At 40.1% G+C, this 15,000-nt stretch overlaps 1 protein-coding gene across 1 annotated transcript in view; it reads left to right on the top strand.

The window, feature by feature from the left end:
* The window catches only part of LOC107295932 (ADAMTS-like protein 1), an 81,786-nt gene that overhangs the window by 52,807 nt on the left and 13,979 nt on the right, over positions 1 to 15,000 (top strand). The window contains exons 8-10 of the mRNA XM_015825265.1: positions 2,920 to 3,048; positions 6,964 to 7,143; positions 10,787 to 10,921. Coding sequence (XP_015680751.1) covers positions 2,920 to 3,048; positions 6,964 to 7,143; positions 10,787 to 10,921 — 444 coding nt within the window. The remainder of the gene's footprint in view (positions 1 to 2,919; positions 3,049 to 6,963; positions 7,144 to 10,786; positions 10,922 to 15,000) is intronic.

Genomic DNA, 15,000 nt, shown 5'->3' with positions numbered 1-15,000 from the left:
TAAGCCACGGAAATTAGAAACAATTTTGCATAGTGCTGCAGAATTTTTACCTGGCCATCTGAAGTACTTAAAGGTTAGGATGCAGTCATAGTATTTAAACCAATGTATATGGAGCTACTTCAGACAAATAGTTCACTGATACTTTTTTCTGACCCAGGACCCAGATTTTGATCTAATTTAGGCATAATTTTAAACTATTTTAGTATTGCATATGCACAGCTGCCACCTCACCACCATCCTTTTTTTTCTGGCACAAAATCAGATTTATTCTGTTTTGAACTAATCAATTTGTCCAAAGTAAAAACTTTATTTAAACTCTAGTCAGTCTAAATAATCCAAGATCAAAAATCATGGCTTGATACATGCTTCTCAGTTTGCTTTAGACACCAAGATCACTCCAGTAAAAGGATTTAGGAAGGATTGCACGCAGACTTCTACGTAAGTCCCCAGTGGGTTTTGCTCCAAAAATGTTGATCAGTTCTAAGAAAGTCAGTTCACCAAACTAATTTCTCATCATTAAACTTCACTTTTACATTCATTGTGGCGGACAGATCCCCTATCCACCCCATGCTTACTTTAGGAATATTTCCTCCTTTCAAAAATGACAACAACAACATCAATGCAGCTTTTTCTCCTTAAAAACACAAATATGGTAAAACAACATAGACTTAATAGCAACACAACATAAAGCATTGAAGTAATTAATCCATCCTGATCCAGGTAGATGCTTGAGTTTTAAAGTTTACCACTTTCAACAGAGCATAGCAATCCAGGCTGCAAAGAGTCTTTGCAGTTTGTATATTCCCGATGGGCACATTCCAAAGGCTTTAACTTTAGACTAGAGTTTTGGAAGGAAAGCCTCTTCCTTCAAACCACAGTTTTGATCCAAGCCAATTTATGGAGCCTAATCAATCACTGTCTGATATGTGTATGCGTGTAGGTTCATAAGACACACACAGACACACACACATTTAGATTGTTTGCAGGTTTTCAGTAACCAGCAACAGTTTTTTCTAATAAAATAGTCCGTGCCTTGATTTCATTTTCTCATGCAAACAAATTAGGAAATGCAAAATCTCCTGGGTCAAATTTTCTAGATGCAAAGCTGCTTTTGGGCAGCTTCTGAATAGCCTCATCTGTCAAACACGAGCCACAGGTATCCAGTCATTCAGCAGCTTCAAATCTGGATACCAAGTTGTACGAATGTGATAATGTGCAATTAAAACAACATTGTGGGGAAGGAGGGGAGGCCTGGATTTTTGTCAGAGGAAGTGGGCAATCTTTGTTCAAGCTAAATGAAACACTTGGCTCATTGATTAATTTAACACATGAGTTTGCAGAGGGCAAATGTTTCCATTTTTGGAATGACAAATTGCTTTTTATAGGCTAACAGCAGACAAGTATATAATCTAATGAGGAGATCACAGAAAAAAGAAACAGTGAATTAAAAGACCAGTTGCCAGTTGAGGTCTCTCTTTCTCTGTGATTTAGGAGTACCCAATAAAAAATGAGAACTGTGTGAACTTTTCATGACTCAGTAGAACATGTTTGTGGCTGGATATTTCGTTATATTGACATTTAAAGGAGTCTGCATACAAGTGATATAAACAAAAGCTGCCCCACTGCCATGCTTTGGTGGGTTACTTCTACAGAATGGGGATTGAAATACAGCCAGTTACACATAAAGTATATTTTAGCGGTTATGATGGCTTATGGATTTGTGTTAGTGACATATGTATTGGGGGAAAGGGGAGGCACGGAAACAAAATCAGATTTCCATATTTTTAGTTGAGGCTGCCAACTAAAGCACCCATAATTTTTCCTCCTCCTCAACTTACAGCCACCCTTTCCGTGCCAATTCTTTCTCCTTCCTGCTATTGTAGATTTATAAGGGATTAATTGTTTAGACATTATAGGCTCCTGTCTTGGCCCAAGCTCACCCACTTCACATTCTGATAGCCTATGAACAAGCTCACATAGAAGCCTCCACAAAAATCAGCCAGCATTCAGAACTTAACCCACACTACAATTTTCTGAAGTGGATGACCAGAATGCAGACAGGTGAATCTGCACTGAGGTTTATATATTTTCTAGGATTTTCTCTCACCCTGCCTCCCTCCCTACAACATGAAATTTCTACAATTCATTGCACTTTGCAGCATTCTTATTTTAGATCATCACTTTAGACCAGGGGCCCCACATGGAAATTTCCAATGAAAGATGAGAATTAAGTACATAAGACCTTAAGGAAAAACATTAGGATAACTTAAATTAGCATTACAGAAATAATCAAAGTGAGTCTATTATCTGCATACAATTAAATGTCAAGATTGTCATTTAATTAGGCAGATAATAGCTTTAGTCACACTCTGATTTATTGATGCAACTGGCTTTCATTTCTCTCGTTCTGCAGCCAGTTTGCTCGTTCAAGGGAATTTTACAGAATAAATCTTAATACATATAATATATTATAAAAGCAAAAGATATTTATCAAGTATCTGTTTATAAGCTGACATGTTGTTTACGATCATATACAAATTGTCGATGGTTCTTGAGACTGTCCCTCCCGAGATTATTATTTCCATTGTATTTCACTTCCATTTGTCTTAGTGACCAGGTTTGTATGCTGTTTTCATTGCTTAGTTCAGCAGAAATCATTTACTGGTACAAAACTGACAAATAAATAAGTTGTAACGAGGGGTCCTTTTAGCTCTCTGAGCTTGCTTGTTTTCTTGCAGATGTTTCATTACCCAAACTAGATAAACGTCCTCAGCATCAAAAACAAGCAAGCTCAGAGAGCACCAAGGATCCCTCATTTCAACCCTGAGCTACAAATATTCTCCTTTATTAATCAATGATAACTGTGCCTATGCTTTGTTTCTTGTCTTATTTGTTTTATAATTCACGGTTTCTTTTCAGGGAAACCGCTGATAAAGACATCAAGAACCGCTGTGACCAACCAGAACTTGCCAACTATTTCGGTTGATATCGGAAGCACAGTGAAAACAATTCCAGGGATAAATGTGACCATTAACTGCCAAATTGCAGGTCTGTTATAACTATATTAATAAGCAGGCTTAAAAGCCCTGCATTTAGGTTTCATTGCATCCAGTTTGAAAACTAAAACATTTTATTGGATTGTTTGGGATCCTCTGCAATGCTCATCAGTGGAAAAAAACATAGTTTAATGCAGATCTGAAATATAGCTTCAAGCATGGCCCGAGGTCTTAGAGTTGCTGCATGTCAGCCCTGAGTGAGATGGAACAATCATTTAAATCAGCGTAAGGCAGTTTCATGGATTTGGAGCATGATAAAACAACCATCATTTCCACTTATTCACCATGAAGGCCTTAATCTTCAATTAACCATAGGACACTTTAGTTCTATTTTACCCAAAAAAATGAACCATGGATCTACCTGCTTTCCGACTGTGCTTTCAGGAGAAAATATTTATACTGGACAACTGAAGATTGAAATGTAGCTTATCTGATAAGGCAACATAAGGCATCAGGTTCTATAGGGTGAACTCTGTCCTAAGGCTAGAGATATATGTTAACAGCAGAATTGGAAATATATATTAGTGCAAGTCAGAATAACAAAGAACAGCAAACATACTAGAACAGTGGTGATGAACCTATGGCACACGTGCCAGAGGCGGCACTCGGAGTCCTCTCTGTGGGCACGCGCGCCATGCCCCAGAGATGGCAACTGTCCTCTTCAACCAGCCACCTGCTAACTTGCCGAGGTCCCACGTGACCAGATGCATCCCAGCACCCATGCGCTTGCTGGCCTTTGGGTGCGGGGCTGATGGTGTCAGGCAGTAGCCGCCCCGGCCCCTGCCTCGCCTTGCCCTGCGACCTGGCACCCCCGCCCTGCCTCGCCTCACCCCACAGAACCAGCCTCCTGCCACCGCCCCACCCGCCAGAGACCCCTGGATCTCCCCCAACCCTGCCCGACCCCCACAGGCATCCCTCCCCAGGAGCAACATTGAACTGGCCATGCCCACCCTGGCCACGCCCACCCGTTTGCCATGACCACTGTAGCCACGCCCACCCGGCGGACCACACCCGCCTGGCGGCCATGCCCACCCGGCAATACATAAGTGGGTTTTGGGTTGAAGTTTGGGCACTTGGTCTCTAAAAGGTTCGCCATCACTGTACTAGAACATCAGGGAAGTGCCTGTGAACCGAGCTTTTGTGAGCAGCGTAGCCTTTTATGAGCAGCGTAACTTGTCTATTTTGAGTAAACCTACTAAAGAGCTCATATTTTGGGGAAAGCAATCCATAATTTTAAAAAAATAATCAAAATAATTTTTAAAAGTCTGCTCTCTCTCTCATATTTTAATATATAGAGTGGTTTGTCACATATATTTTTATTTCTGGACTCAGGAAGGAATATATTCAGAAATTGTGGCTTCCTGCTTTGAAAGATGTTGCAGGTTAATACCAGGCCTTGGCATTAGGCTTGGAAACAAGCAGGAGCCAATGAAACCAGAAACCATGTCCAGTTTGGATCAGAGTTGCCAACTTTACTGACATTTCTGGATTATCATAGAGTAAAGCCTTAAGTGTTTTTCCTTCAGCCATCTTTGAATTTATGGGGAGAAAGGAGGAAATTGTAAGCTAATATGAGAGAATGGCTCATAAGGTATTATTCCATATTGAACCCTTCTGGCTTTGGGACCTACAGAGGAGTGAGCTATAAGAGCAAAAAAAGAAGAACTGGATAGAACAAGGGTTGGAAAATAATACTTTGTACTTGATGGATAATGTAGCCCACCACAAGGATAATCCTTAATGACAACAAATTAGTGAATCGTTCCTACATCACTTTTTGGTCCAGAGGTACCAATTGTGACAATATCAGGCTGCCTATGCCAAAATCTTTGTGTACAGAATAGTGCCACTGAAAAGTAACAGTGTGTTTTCTTCACTCTTGAGTCCCAGAATTTGCAGAAATAAAATCAACAAGAAGAAGTAACTCTCTCCTCCAGAAACCGAAAACAAAAATTCATACACACCTTTGTTTAGCATAACGGAGGGAGACCACAGGAGAAGGGAATGAAAGTAAACAAGAAGAATTTTTTTTTAAAAAAAATGATGGAAGCAAAAGAGTGAGTGATGGTGAGGATAAGGAAAAACACACTGGCAGAAGATAAAAGTACAATCATTTATTGCAATCCCCAACCGATGCAAGGTTGCTAAATCAGATTAAATGTCTCTCTTTGCCATAGGCACCTCGGTAAGAGGGAAATTAGATGTCATCAGGAAGATCAGACTGGATCTCCCAACTTATTTTTTTTTCCTCTTTATTTGACAACCAATGAAGCAGAGGCTGGATTAGGGCCAAAGCATTGGAAGAGAGAAATTAGATCTTCCCCTGCTAATTCCCTAGTTAAAATTGGCCCTTGAAGCTTGGCCAACCGTAGCACAAAAGAGAAAGGATATATACTCAATAAGCTTAATTGTGTGGAGCAACTAGTTCCAGTAATAATGATAAGAGCAATCCAGGGCTAGTTCCAAGTTATAGGACAAGGGAGATTACAACAGTTCATTTAGTGACCATTCAAAGTTACAACGGCATTGAAAAAAAGTGACTTATGACCGTTTTTACACTTAACAACCATTACAGCATCCCCGGGGCCATGCGATCAAAATTCCGATGCTTGGCAACTGCTTCATATTTATGACGGTTGCAGTGTCCTGGGGGTCGTGTCACGTGATCCTCTTTTGCGACCGTCTGACAAGCGAAGTCAACGAGAAAGCCAGATTCACTTAACCACCGTGTTGCTAACTTAACAACTGCAGTGATTCACTTAACAGATGTGGCAAGAAATGGTCACCAAATGGGGCAAAATTCACCTAGAGTGTTCTGCTCTTGCTTAGGAACAGAAACGTTGTGCTCGGTTGTGCTTGTAGGATGAGGACTACCTGTACACAATCTCCCTCTACATTCCAGCAAGAGGAAAACCAGGCCAAGCACGGTCCTCTTTTGAAAGGACTGTCTCCTTTGCAGGGTAGTTCCACTTCTCTTGGGGTTACAAATATGGAAAGGAGGATCAGAAAAGGCGGAGCTACCGTGTGTTTTCTCCATGACAGAAATGGCTCAGAAATAGCGGCGGTACAACTAATACAGTATCTGCTGATGATTTGGGGAAGGGAAAATGCACCGTGTTCAAGGAAACTCGTTTGTATGTTTTCCCTTTCTTTGGGAAGGTTAAATGTAACCCTTTAAAGTATACTTATACTTTAAATAAAGTATATCAAGTATACTTTATATTTACTTATAAGTGCGACCACAACTGAGCCCAAAATTTCCATTTTGGGCTAAACAAGACAGTTGTTAAGTGAGTTTTGCCCCATTTAGTGACCTTTTCTGCCACAGTTGTTGAGCGAATCATTGAGGTTGTTAAGCGAATCATGAGGTCATAAAACGTAGCTGGCTTCCCCCCCATTGGCTTTGCTTGCTGGAAGCCGGCTGGGAAGTTTATAGATGGCGATCACATGACCTGGGACAGTGCGATTGTCATAAGTGCATGCCAGTTGCCAAGCACCTGAATTTTGGTCATGTGACCACGGGGATGATTGTAAGTGTGAAAACCAGTCATAAATCACTTTTTTTCAGTGTCATTATAACTTGACTGGTCATTAAACAAATGTTGTAAGTTGAGGATCACCTGTATAAAAGCCATAAAAAAACAATGAAAGAAGCTGTTTGTCAATTAAATAACTTTAGAATTCAAATTTTTGTAAAGCATGGAAGACGAAAGCAACGTATCTGGAGCTTTCGTACGTTGAAAACATTTTTTTAAATTTATTTTCTGCACTGTTAGACTACAACAAAAATGGACCGCGGAACAATGGGTTGGTCTGGTACCCCACAACAATGCTTTTGCACAAGGTTCACCATGGATATTCTTTGTGTTTCTCTCTGTCTCTCTCTTTCATTGTGTTCCTATATCAGGTGTGCCCGAGGCAGAACTTACCTGGTTCAGGAATAAAACCAAGCTGGTCACTGACCTTCACATCCACGATGGGTCCCTACTGATTCGAAACGTATCTATCTCAGACCAAGGATCATATTCTTGCAGGGCTGCCAACATCCGCGGGGAAGTAACAGAAAGCACACAGCTATTAGTCCTCGGTAAGTTAAAGTATGCAATCTTTTTGAGAATTAATATCTTTTGTCATTTTTTTCCCTCCAACCAAAAAGCCTGTGATCAAAGGATGCGTGGCTGTGTAGTGTAATTTAATTGGGAGAAATCAACAAGGATCAAAATCCTTTAAATATATTTGTATTTAAGGTACAGGTTTTCTTTGATGAAAACTGCATTTCCTGGAGAGGGGAACCGATCAATAATGGGAGCACTAAAGGCATCAGGAGTTTACGTCTTTTGTACTGATATTTTCATCATGAGAAGGAAAGCCAATCCGGTGTAGTGGTTAAGGCATCAGGCTAGAAAATGGAAGACTGTGACAAAGCCAGTTGGATGGACTTGGCCTAGTCCAGGGGTAGGCAACCTTGGCTCTTTTATGACTCGTGGACTTCAACTCCCAGAATTCCTGAGCCAGCATGGCTGGCTCAGGAATTCTGGGAGTTGAAGTCCACAAGTCATAAAAGAGCCAAGGTTGTCTACCCCTGGACTAGTCGGTCTCTCTCATCCCTAGGAAGGAGGCAGTGACAAACCATTTTTGGAAAACCTTGTTAAGAAAACGAGGGGGGGGGGAATCTGCAGGGACATGGACATGTCTAGGCAGTCTCTGAGAACTGAACATGGTTAAATGGAAGAAAAAAAAAATCATGAGAAGAATCAAGCTTCTCCAAAAAGTAATTCTGTTAGGACCAGCTTTCCAACTGATAATTAACGGGACTTTTTTCACAAATGTCCTTGGATCCCATAGCAAACGCGTTTCTCAGAATTGGGCTTTGACGAAATGATAGCTTTCCTCCTCTTCACATGCTTGAAACCCGCTCTTTATTGACACCCTTCCCCGTCCACTGGAAAACTGACCCAATTTTCATTTTAAATAATGCATATCGTAATTTTATGCCCAGTGCTACCAAATCTGGGCTACCACAGTCTGTGTAAGACTATTAGATAGTACAGGTGGTCCTCTATTTACAACAGTTCATTTAATGACCATTCAGGGTTACAACCGCCCTGAAAAAAAGTAATTTACGACCGTTTTTCACACTTCTCACCGTTGCAGCGTCCCCCCACGGTCATGTGATCAGAATTCAGATGTTTAGCAACGGGGTCAGGTTTATGACAGTTGCAGTGTCCCCGGGATCATGTGGTCACCTTTTGCGACCATCTGACAAGCGAAGTCAATGGGGAAGCCAGGTTCACTTGCTAACTTATCAACTGTGGTGATTCATTTAACAACTGTGGCAAGAAAGGTTATAAAATGGGGCAAAGCTCACTTAACGACGGAAAATCGATGCTCCGTTGTGGTTGTAAGTCGAGAACTACCCGTAGTGTAGTAACTGTTTTCTGTGCCTCTTCACTTGTCTTCTGATGGCCACCCAGATTTTTCCAACCCAGATAATAATAATAATAATAATAATAATAATAATAATAATAATAATAATAATAATAATAATAATAATAATAATAAAAAGTTGGAAGGGACCCCGAAGGTCATCTAGTCCAACCCCCTGCTCAGGCAGGAAACCCTATACCATTTCAGACAAATGGCTGTCCAGTCTCTTCTTAAAAACTTTCAGTGTTGGAGCATTCACAACTTCTGGAGGCAGGTTGTTCTAACTGTCAGGAAATTTCTCCTTAGTTCTAGGTTGCTTCTCTCCTTGATTAGTTTCCATCGGTTGCTTCTTGTCCTGCCTTCAGGCGCCTTGGAAAATAGCTTGACTCCCTCTTCTTTGTGGCAGCCCCTGAGATATTGGAACACTGCTATCATGTCCTCCCTTGTCCTTCTCTTCATTAAACTAGACATACCCAATTCCAGCAACCGTTCCTTATATGCTTTAGCCTCCAGTCCCCTAATCATCTTTGTTGCTCTTCTCGGTACTCTTTCTAGAGTCTCAACATCTTTTTTACATCGTGGTGACCAAAACTGGATGCAGTATTCCAAGTGTGGCCTTACCAGGGCATTGTAAAGTGGTATTAATACTTCACGTGATCTTGATTCTATCCCTCTGTTAATGCAGCCCAGCACTGTGTTGGCCTTTTTGGCAGCTGCAGCACACTGCTGGCTCATATTTAAGTGATTGTCCACGAGGAGTCTGAGGTCCCTCTGAGTGGCAGCCATTGATGACCTGAGGGACGCATTAAAGTTTTTGTCATTGATTCCAATTTCTCCGCTTTGGACTTGTTTTAAGGGAACTGCCTAGTTAAAGCTGATCTTTGGAATATTGTTATAATCGTTTCACATGGCAATGGCTGAGAATGCTATCTTGACCCTTAAACAGTCGAGCCATGAAAGGCAGCATTCCAAAATATTTTCCTGCTAATAAATGTAATTCAACTCAGTGAGTTTTATTTTTTGAGTCCATTTGAGACTGCGTGGAAAACCAAGATGTAAAAAAAACATTTAGTGGGTGCATCAGGGAGAGGGGCTCAAGGACCATTAATCTCTCCCACCTTCAGCTTTGCTCTTAGCTGACAACTGCAGAGGATAAAAATTAACTTGTCTTATGTAGAGGTGCCACAGAAAGAAATCTCTGCTGTTTAAACAACAACAACAGAGGGGAAGCCGCTGATGGCTGTGAATTACAAGAGCGTATCCATAACAAATGTCCTTGCAATATAATTCTGTTACTCTTGTCCCCCAATTAACATGAAATGTGTCAGAGGGCTAGACCTTTAAACCTGGCTGAAAATCTCATACACATCCCCAACTCCCACTGACATCCTTGAAACCTGTACTGACAACCCCTGCACTGGGTTCAGGGTTTGGGGAGGATCAATCAACTTTGGGAGTTCTTCCTGCAGTGGCTGAAGGCAGAAGGGATTGTGTCTCCACAGCCAGCTTCCCTCCTTGAAAACACTATCCTCCTGTTTTCTGTCCCAGTGTTGTTGGAGAAGCAGGGCCTGTAATAAATCACCGAGTGACACTGTACCAATTTCACACCTTGCTGACAAATGCATAAATTCAGCCTACCAGCTTTTAAAAAAAATATACAACAAAAAAAGGAGGGACTCGGGTCATCGAAGGGTGAAGTTTACTTTGTCTTACATTTCCCAATAGGAAACAGTTTGAGTTTAGCTGGGTGATTTAGAAAGGCATTGTCAGGTCCAGAGGCTCAGGGCTAATGTATTCCTGGGACTGATTTATGATACTCGGTGATGGATTTCCTTGCCTAATAACACGTTTGTGACACTTTTACTCCATAGTAAGAAAGACAGCAGGAAGAAAGAAAGACATAGTAAGAAAGACAGCAGGCTAGACTAAGCAAAAGCTACTGTAGACTTGTTGATGAAGGGTGCCCCCTTCCAGAAACCTGGGTGCCTTCCCCAAATCATACATCAATTACCTTTGGCAGATCTTATTTTTCAGGGTATGACTTTGGCCATGTTTTGTTTTTTGTTTTTTTAATTTTTGTTGACATAAGTTTTCTTAGCTTGTAGGAATTCCTCTTCCATCTCTCTCTCTCTGTTACTTTCTTATCCATCTCTCTGGCGTGCAGTTTTTTAAAAAATGGTCTTTTCTCTGAATTCATTTCGCCAAGATTTATCTGAACGGGTTACTAAATAACATTAGGCATTAATCTCCTTTATAGGGAGAAAGTTCCTTATTGTGTCATTGTCTCTGCAATATATTCCCAGACCCACCGCAACTCCCCCATCAATTTGAAGACATGGCAGCCACTCTGTCACTCGTGGGGCCAGGCATTCCTTCGGTGATAACATCTCCTTCAGGAACAAGAAAAATATTGAGCCAAGGAAGCTCTGTGCTCATAGGTAAGTTCCACCTTTTTAAAAAGCTACCTGTCCTAAATCTATTCTCCACACCCCCAAGAGGTTGGAAATAAATGGTTACATGAGTGCATGGTCCAACACAATTAATTTACATCAGCTTCATTTTCAAATACATATAGCGGCTGGTAAGTTGTTTTTCTTTTTTTTTGTTGAAGATTAAGTAGAAATCTACTCCCAAATGTACTGTAATGCTCTGTGATTATTGCAAGGAATTTTGCCCAGAACATGTTGGCTTCTCTTTCTCTAGGTGAAAAATAATTTATTTAGGGTTCGTACTTGCAAGCTTCTGGAGGGTTATTAAAAAATAGCAGCTGTGGATTAATTACCTATCAAACAAAGATGCTGCAAGTAATAAGGGCTACTTCTGTTGTGCCAAAAGTATGAATCTGACTCTTTAGTCCCGAGCTGAAATATTTTCAAATTTTGCTCTGCAGAAAATTCTGGATATGTCTAATAAGTGGTCCCAAGTGTTTCCTCTCCCACATATGTTCTTAGATACCCAGGAATATGATCTTCCTGGCATACGATAATTTAATGAAATCAAGTATGTATAAACCAATGGCTAAAATGAAAAATAAAGAAACCCTGTGGACTCCTCATTCACTTTCTAAGTTAACTATAAGAATGTATAAGACAGGGGAAGGCAACCTTGGCTCTTTTATGATTCGTGGACTTCAACTCCCAGAATTCCTGAGCCAGCCATGCTGAGGAGAAAGGGAGAGGTTTCCAAGCTGAGCCATGCTGGCTCAGGAATTCTGGGAGTTGAAGTCCACGAGTCATAAAAGAGCCAAGGTTGCCTACCCCTGGTATAAGAGAAGAAGGATGAGTGAACTATAGTTCCTTGCTACTTATAGACTGAGAGCCAGTCCAGATTCTCTACTTATCTACTAGTACCTTGATTAATCAGGGTTGTAAATCACAAGAACTTTATTGCCAAGTTGTTCTCGGTTTATCAAGAGTAATGACTATAGTGACTGGAGGCAACCGCATCCTCAGGGGAGGAAAGGGAGCACAAAGTTCACCCAGTTAACATTACCTTTACCCATTTTGTACATGTAACATAATGTTGCATGAACTTAAGAGAGAGAACTGACACCACAAAGCTCACTGTGTCATTTTGGTTGAAGGAATGTCTTTGGTAAGCATGTTGACCTAATGCCTTGCTAATTATGCCCACAAATCCTATATGGAAACATTCTCCTTCATTTTTTTTGTCTTAGTTCAATTTGGTGAGAGGAAAAAAAAAGAATCTGTTGAAATTTTGTTCTAAGGAGAAAAGCATTTTAGGGAAATGTACATAGATGGATTATGATGCTTTTTGCACTTAATTATAAAGTGAACAAGGGCATGTGGGCAAATACTTTTTCATTGAGCAGTCATTTCTTTAGTTGTCTCTAGTCTCCCTGGTTGATTACACTTTGGTTAAATCCCATAGGTCTCTTCTGATTGGTTGGTTTCAGATAGGAAATTAGCTAATCCGGAAGGTTCATTTGTGATGGAAAGATATGCATCGACTGCATTCTTTTGTGTTCTCCATCACTTTCAGCAATAAACTCAAAAACACCATGAAGAGAAATTTGAAAGAGTTGTTCAAGTGTGTTGAGAATAAGGTTAAAAAATAATAATAAATCCTCTTTTTCAAAGGAAGAAATCTTTTGAGAAAGTTGCATGGTAGAAATCAGAACTACTCCAGTGCCCAAAAATCTCTCTCTCTCATGTTATCATTTTTAATATACAAATCCTTTATAATCCAGCCAAGCAATAAGCTACCCTGCAGTGTTTGGAATGAAGCAGATTTCACAAATTTCAAGAGAAATTAATAAGTAACACTTAAATCAAGGACTGTAAATCTATCCACAGCCACTACTGATTTGTACTATTATATAACTCAAGAGAGAGGTTGCTTTTATACATTATCAGCTATTCATAAACAGATGCCTGAAGCAATTCTGAAATGCTATCGTTTTAATAATGTTTTGTCAATCATCCATTTTAATTTTAAAAAATAATTTGATCTCCAACTCAGCAGTTAGGGAAAAAAAACATAATCCTTTTACAAAATTATGATTCGTTCCCACAGGCAAAAAGAAATATTTTAATGGAAAAAGTAAGATTGTTTTCTTTTTATTGTTGCAATTTTATTAGAAAGAAAAGCGGACTTTTTTGTTTGTTAGTTTACTGTTGAAGATATGCTGGATGGTAAATGAAATGGTAGGTAAGTTGATGGTTGGCCATATTTCCCTGAAATTACCTGTTCACTCTTTTAGTTAAACAGAGGGCAGGAGATAAATTAAGACCCTCTTTTTTTTTTCCCAGTTCCACTTCAGGAACTTTTTACTTAGCTAAGTTAATTCGGATATCAGAGCTTGGGCAAAGAAATAATAATAATAATAATAATAATAATAATAATAATAATAATAATAATAATAATAATAATAATAATAATAAAAAGTTGGAAGGGACCTCGGAGGTCATCTAGTCCAACCCCCTGCTCAGGCAGGAAACCCTATACCATTTCAGACAAATGGCTGTCCAGTCTCTTCTTAAAAACTTCCAGTGTTGGAGCATTCACCGCTTCTAGAGGCAGGTTGTTCCATTGGTTAATTGTTCTAACTGTCAGGAAGTTTCTCCTTAGTTCTAGGTTGCTTCTCTCCTTGATTAGTTTCCACCCGTTGCTTCTCGTCCTGCCTTCAGGCGCCTTGGAGAATAGCTTGACTCCCTCTTCTTTGTGGCAGCCCCTGAGATATTGGAACACTGCTATCATGTCCCCCCTCATCCTTCTCTTCCTTAAACTAGACATACCCAATTCCAGCAACCGTTCCTCATATGTTTTAGCCTCCAGTCCCCTAATCATCTTTGTTGCTCTTCTCTGTACTCTTTCTAGAGTCTCAGCATCTTTTTTACATCGTGGTCACCAAAACTGGATGCAATATTACAAGTGTGGCCTTACCAAGGCATTGTAAAGTGGTATTAATACTTCACGTGATCTTGATTCTATCCCTCTGTTAATGCAGCCCAGCACTGTGTTGGCTTTTTTGGCAGCTGCAGCACACTGCTGGCTCATATTTAAGTGATTGTTCACTAGGACTCTGAGGTCCCTCTCACAGTTACTACTATTGAGCAAGGTACCCCCTATACTATACCTGCACATTTGGTTTTTCTTGCCTAAATGTAGAACCTTACTTTTTTCACCATTGAATTTCATTTTGTTAGATAGCGCCCAGTGTTCAAGTCTGTGCAGGTCCTCCTGTATCTTAAGCCTGTCTTCTGGAGTGTTGGCTATTCCTGCCAACTTGGTGTCATCCGCAAATTTAATGAGTTCCCCATCTATCCCCTCGTCCAAATCATTGATGAAAAAAAAATATTAAAATCTGATTTGCTGACCTTGCTCTGCATGATTGCAGCAGTTCTTTATTCAGACATATGGAACCAGAATAAAGCAGGTTTTTTTCATTCAGAAATATTGAAGCTACAGAAGCAGACTCAAGAGGAAAAAGCAGTGCTTGGGATACCTATTTCACCAGCCTCACACACTTTTTAAATGGTTAGCTGCTATTGAGTCAAATTTGGAGAAAGGTTCTTTGTGACAGAAATAACAATACCAATTGAATCCTTATCATTAGAGGATAAACACTACTATGAATTGCTGAAGTGGTCTACTGTTGGAATTGAGCTCTGTGTTTAAATAAACCTCTTCTTTTACGCCTGTGTATTTTAATGATGGAGAGCCAGTTTGCTGTGGTGGCTAAAGGCATCAGGCTGATAGTGGAGAGGTTGTGAGTTCTTGTCCTGCCTTAGACCCAAAGCCAACTGGATGACTTTGAACCAGTTACTTAGTCATAGGAAGAACAGAATGCCAAACTACTTCCAAAAGTGTTGCTAAGGAAATTGTATGGATTTGTCCGTGCAGTCACCAGAAGTCAAGACTAACTTGAAGGCAAAAGAAAAAAAACACTTTAGTGATGCCCAGACAGTGACCCAGACTTTCAATACAAGTTGCTGTTAAAAAAAAAAAAAAAAAAAAAAGCTCTGATTCATAGGTGGTATGTAATAAGGACAGT

This window comes from Protobothrops mucrosquamatus, unplaced genomic scaffold (assembly GCF_001527695.2).
Source record: "Protobothrops mucrosquamatus isolate PMUCROS unplaced genomic scaffold, P.Mucros_1.0 scaffold2579, whole genome shotgun sequence".
Taxonomy (NCBI): domain Eukaryota; kingdom Metazoa; phylum Chordata; class Lepidosauria; order Squamata; family Viperidae; genus Protobothrops; species Protobothrops mucrosquamatus.
This window is presented reverse-complemented; position numbering and strand designations above follow the sequence as displayed.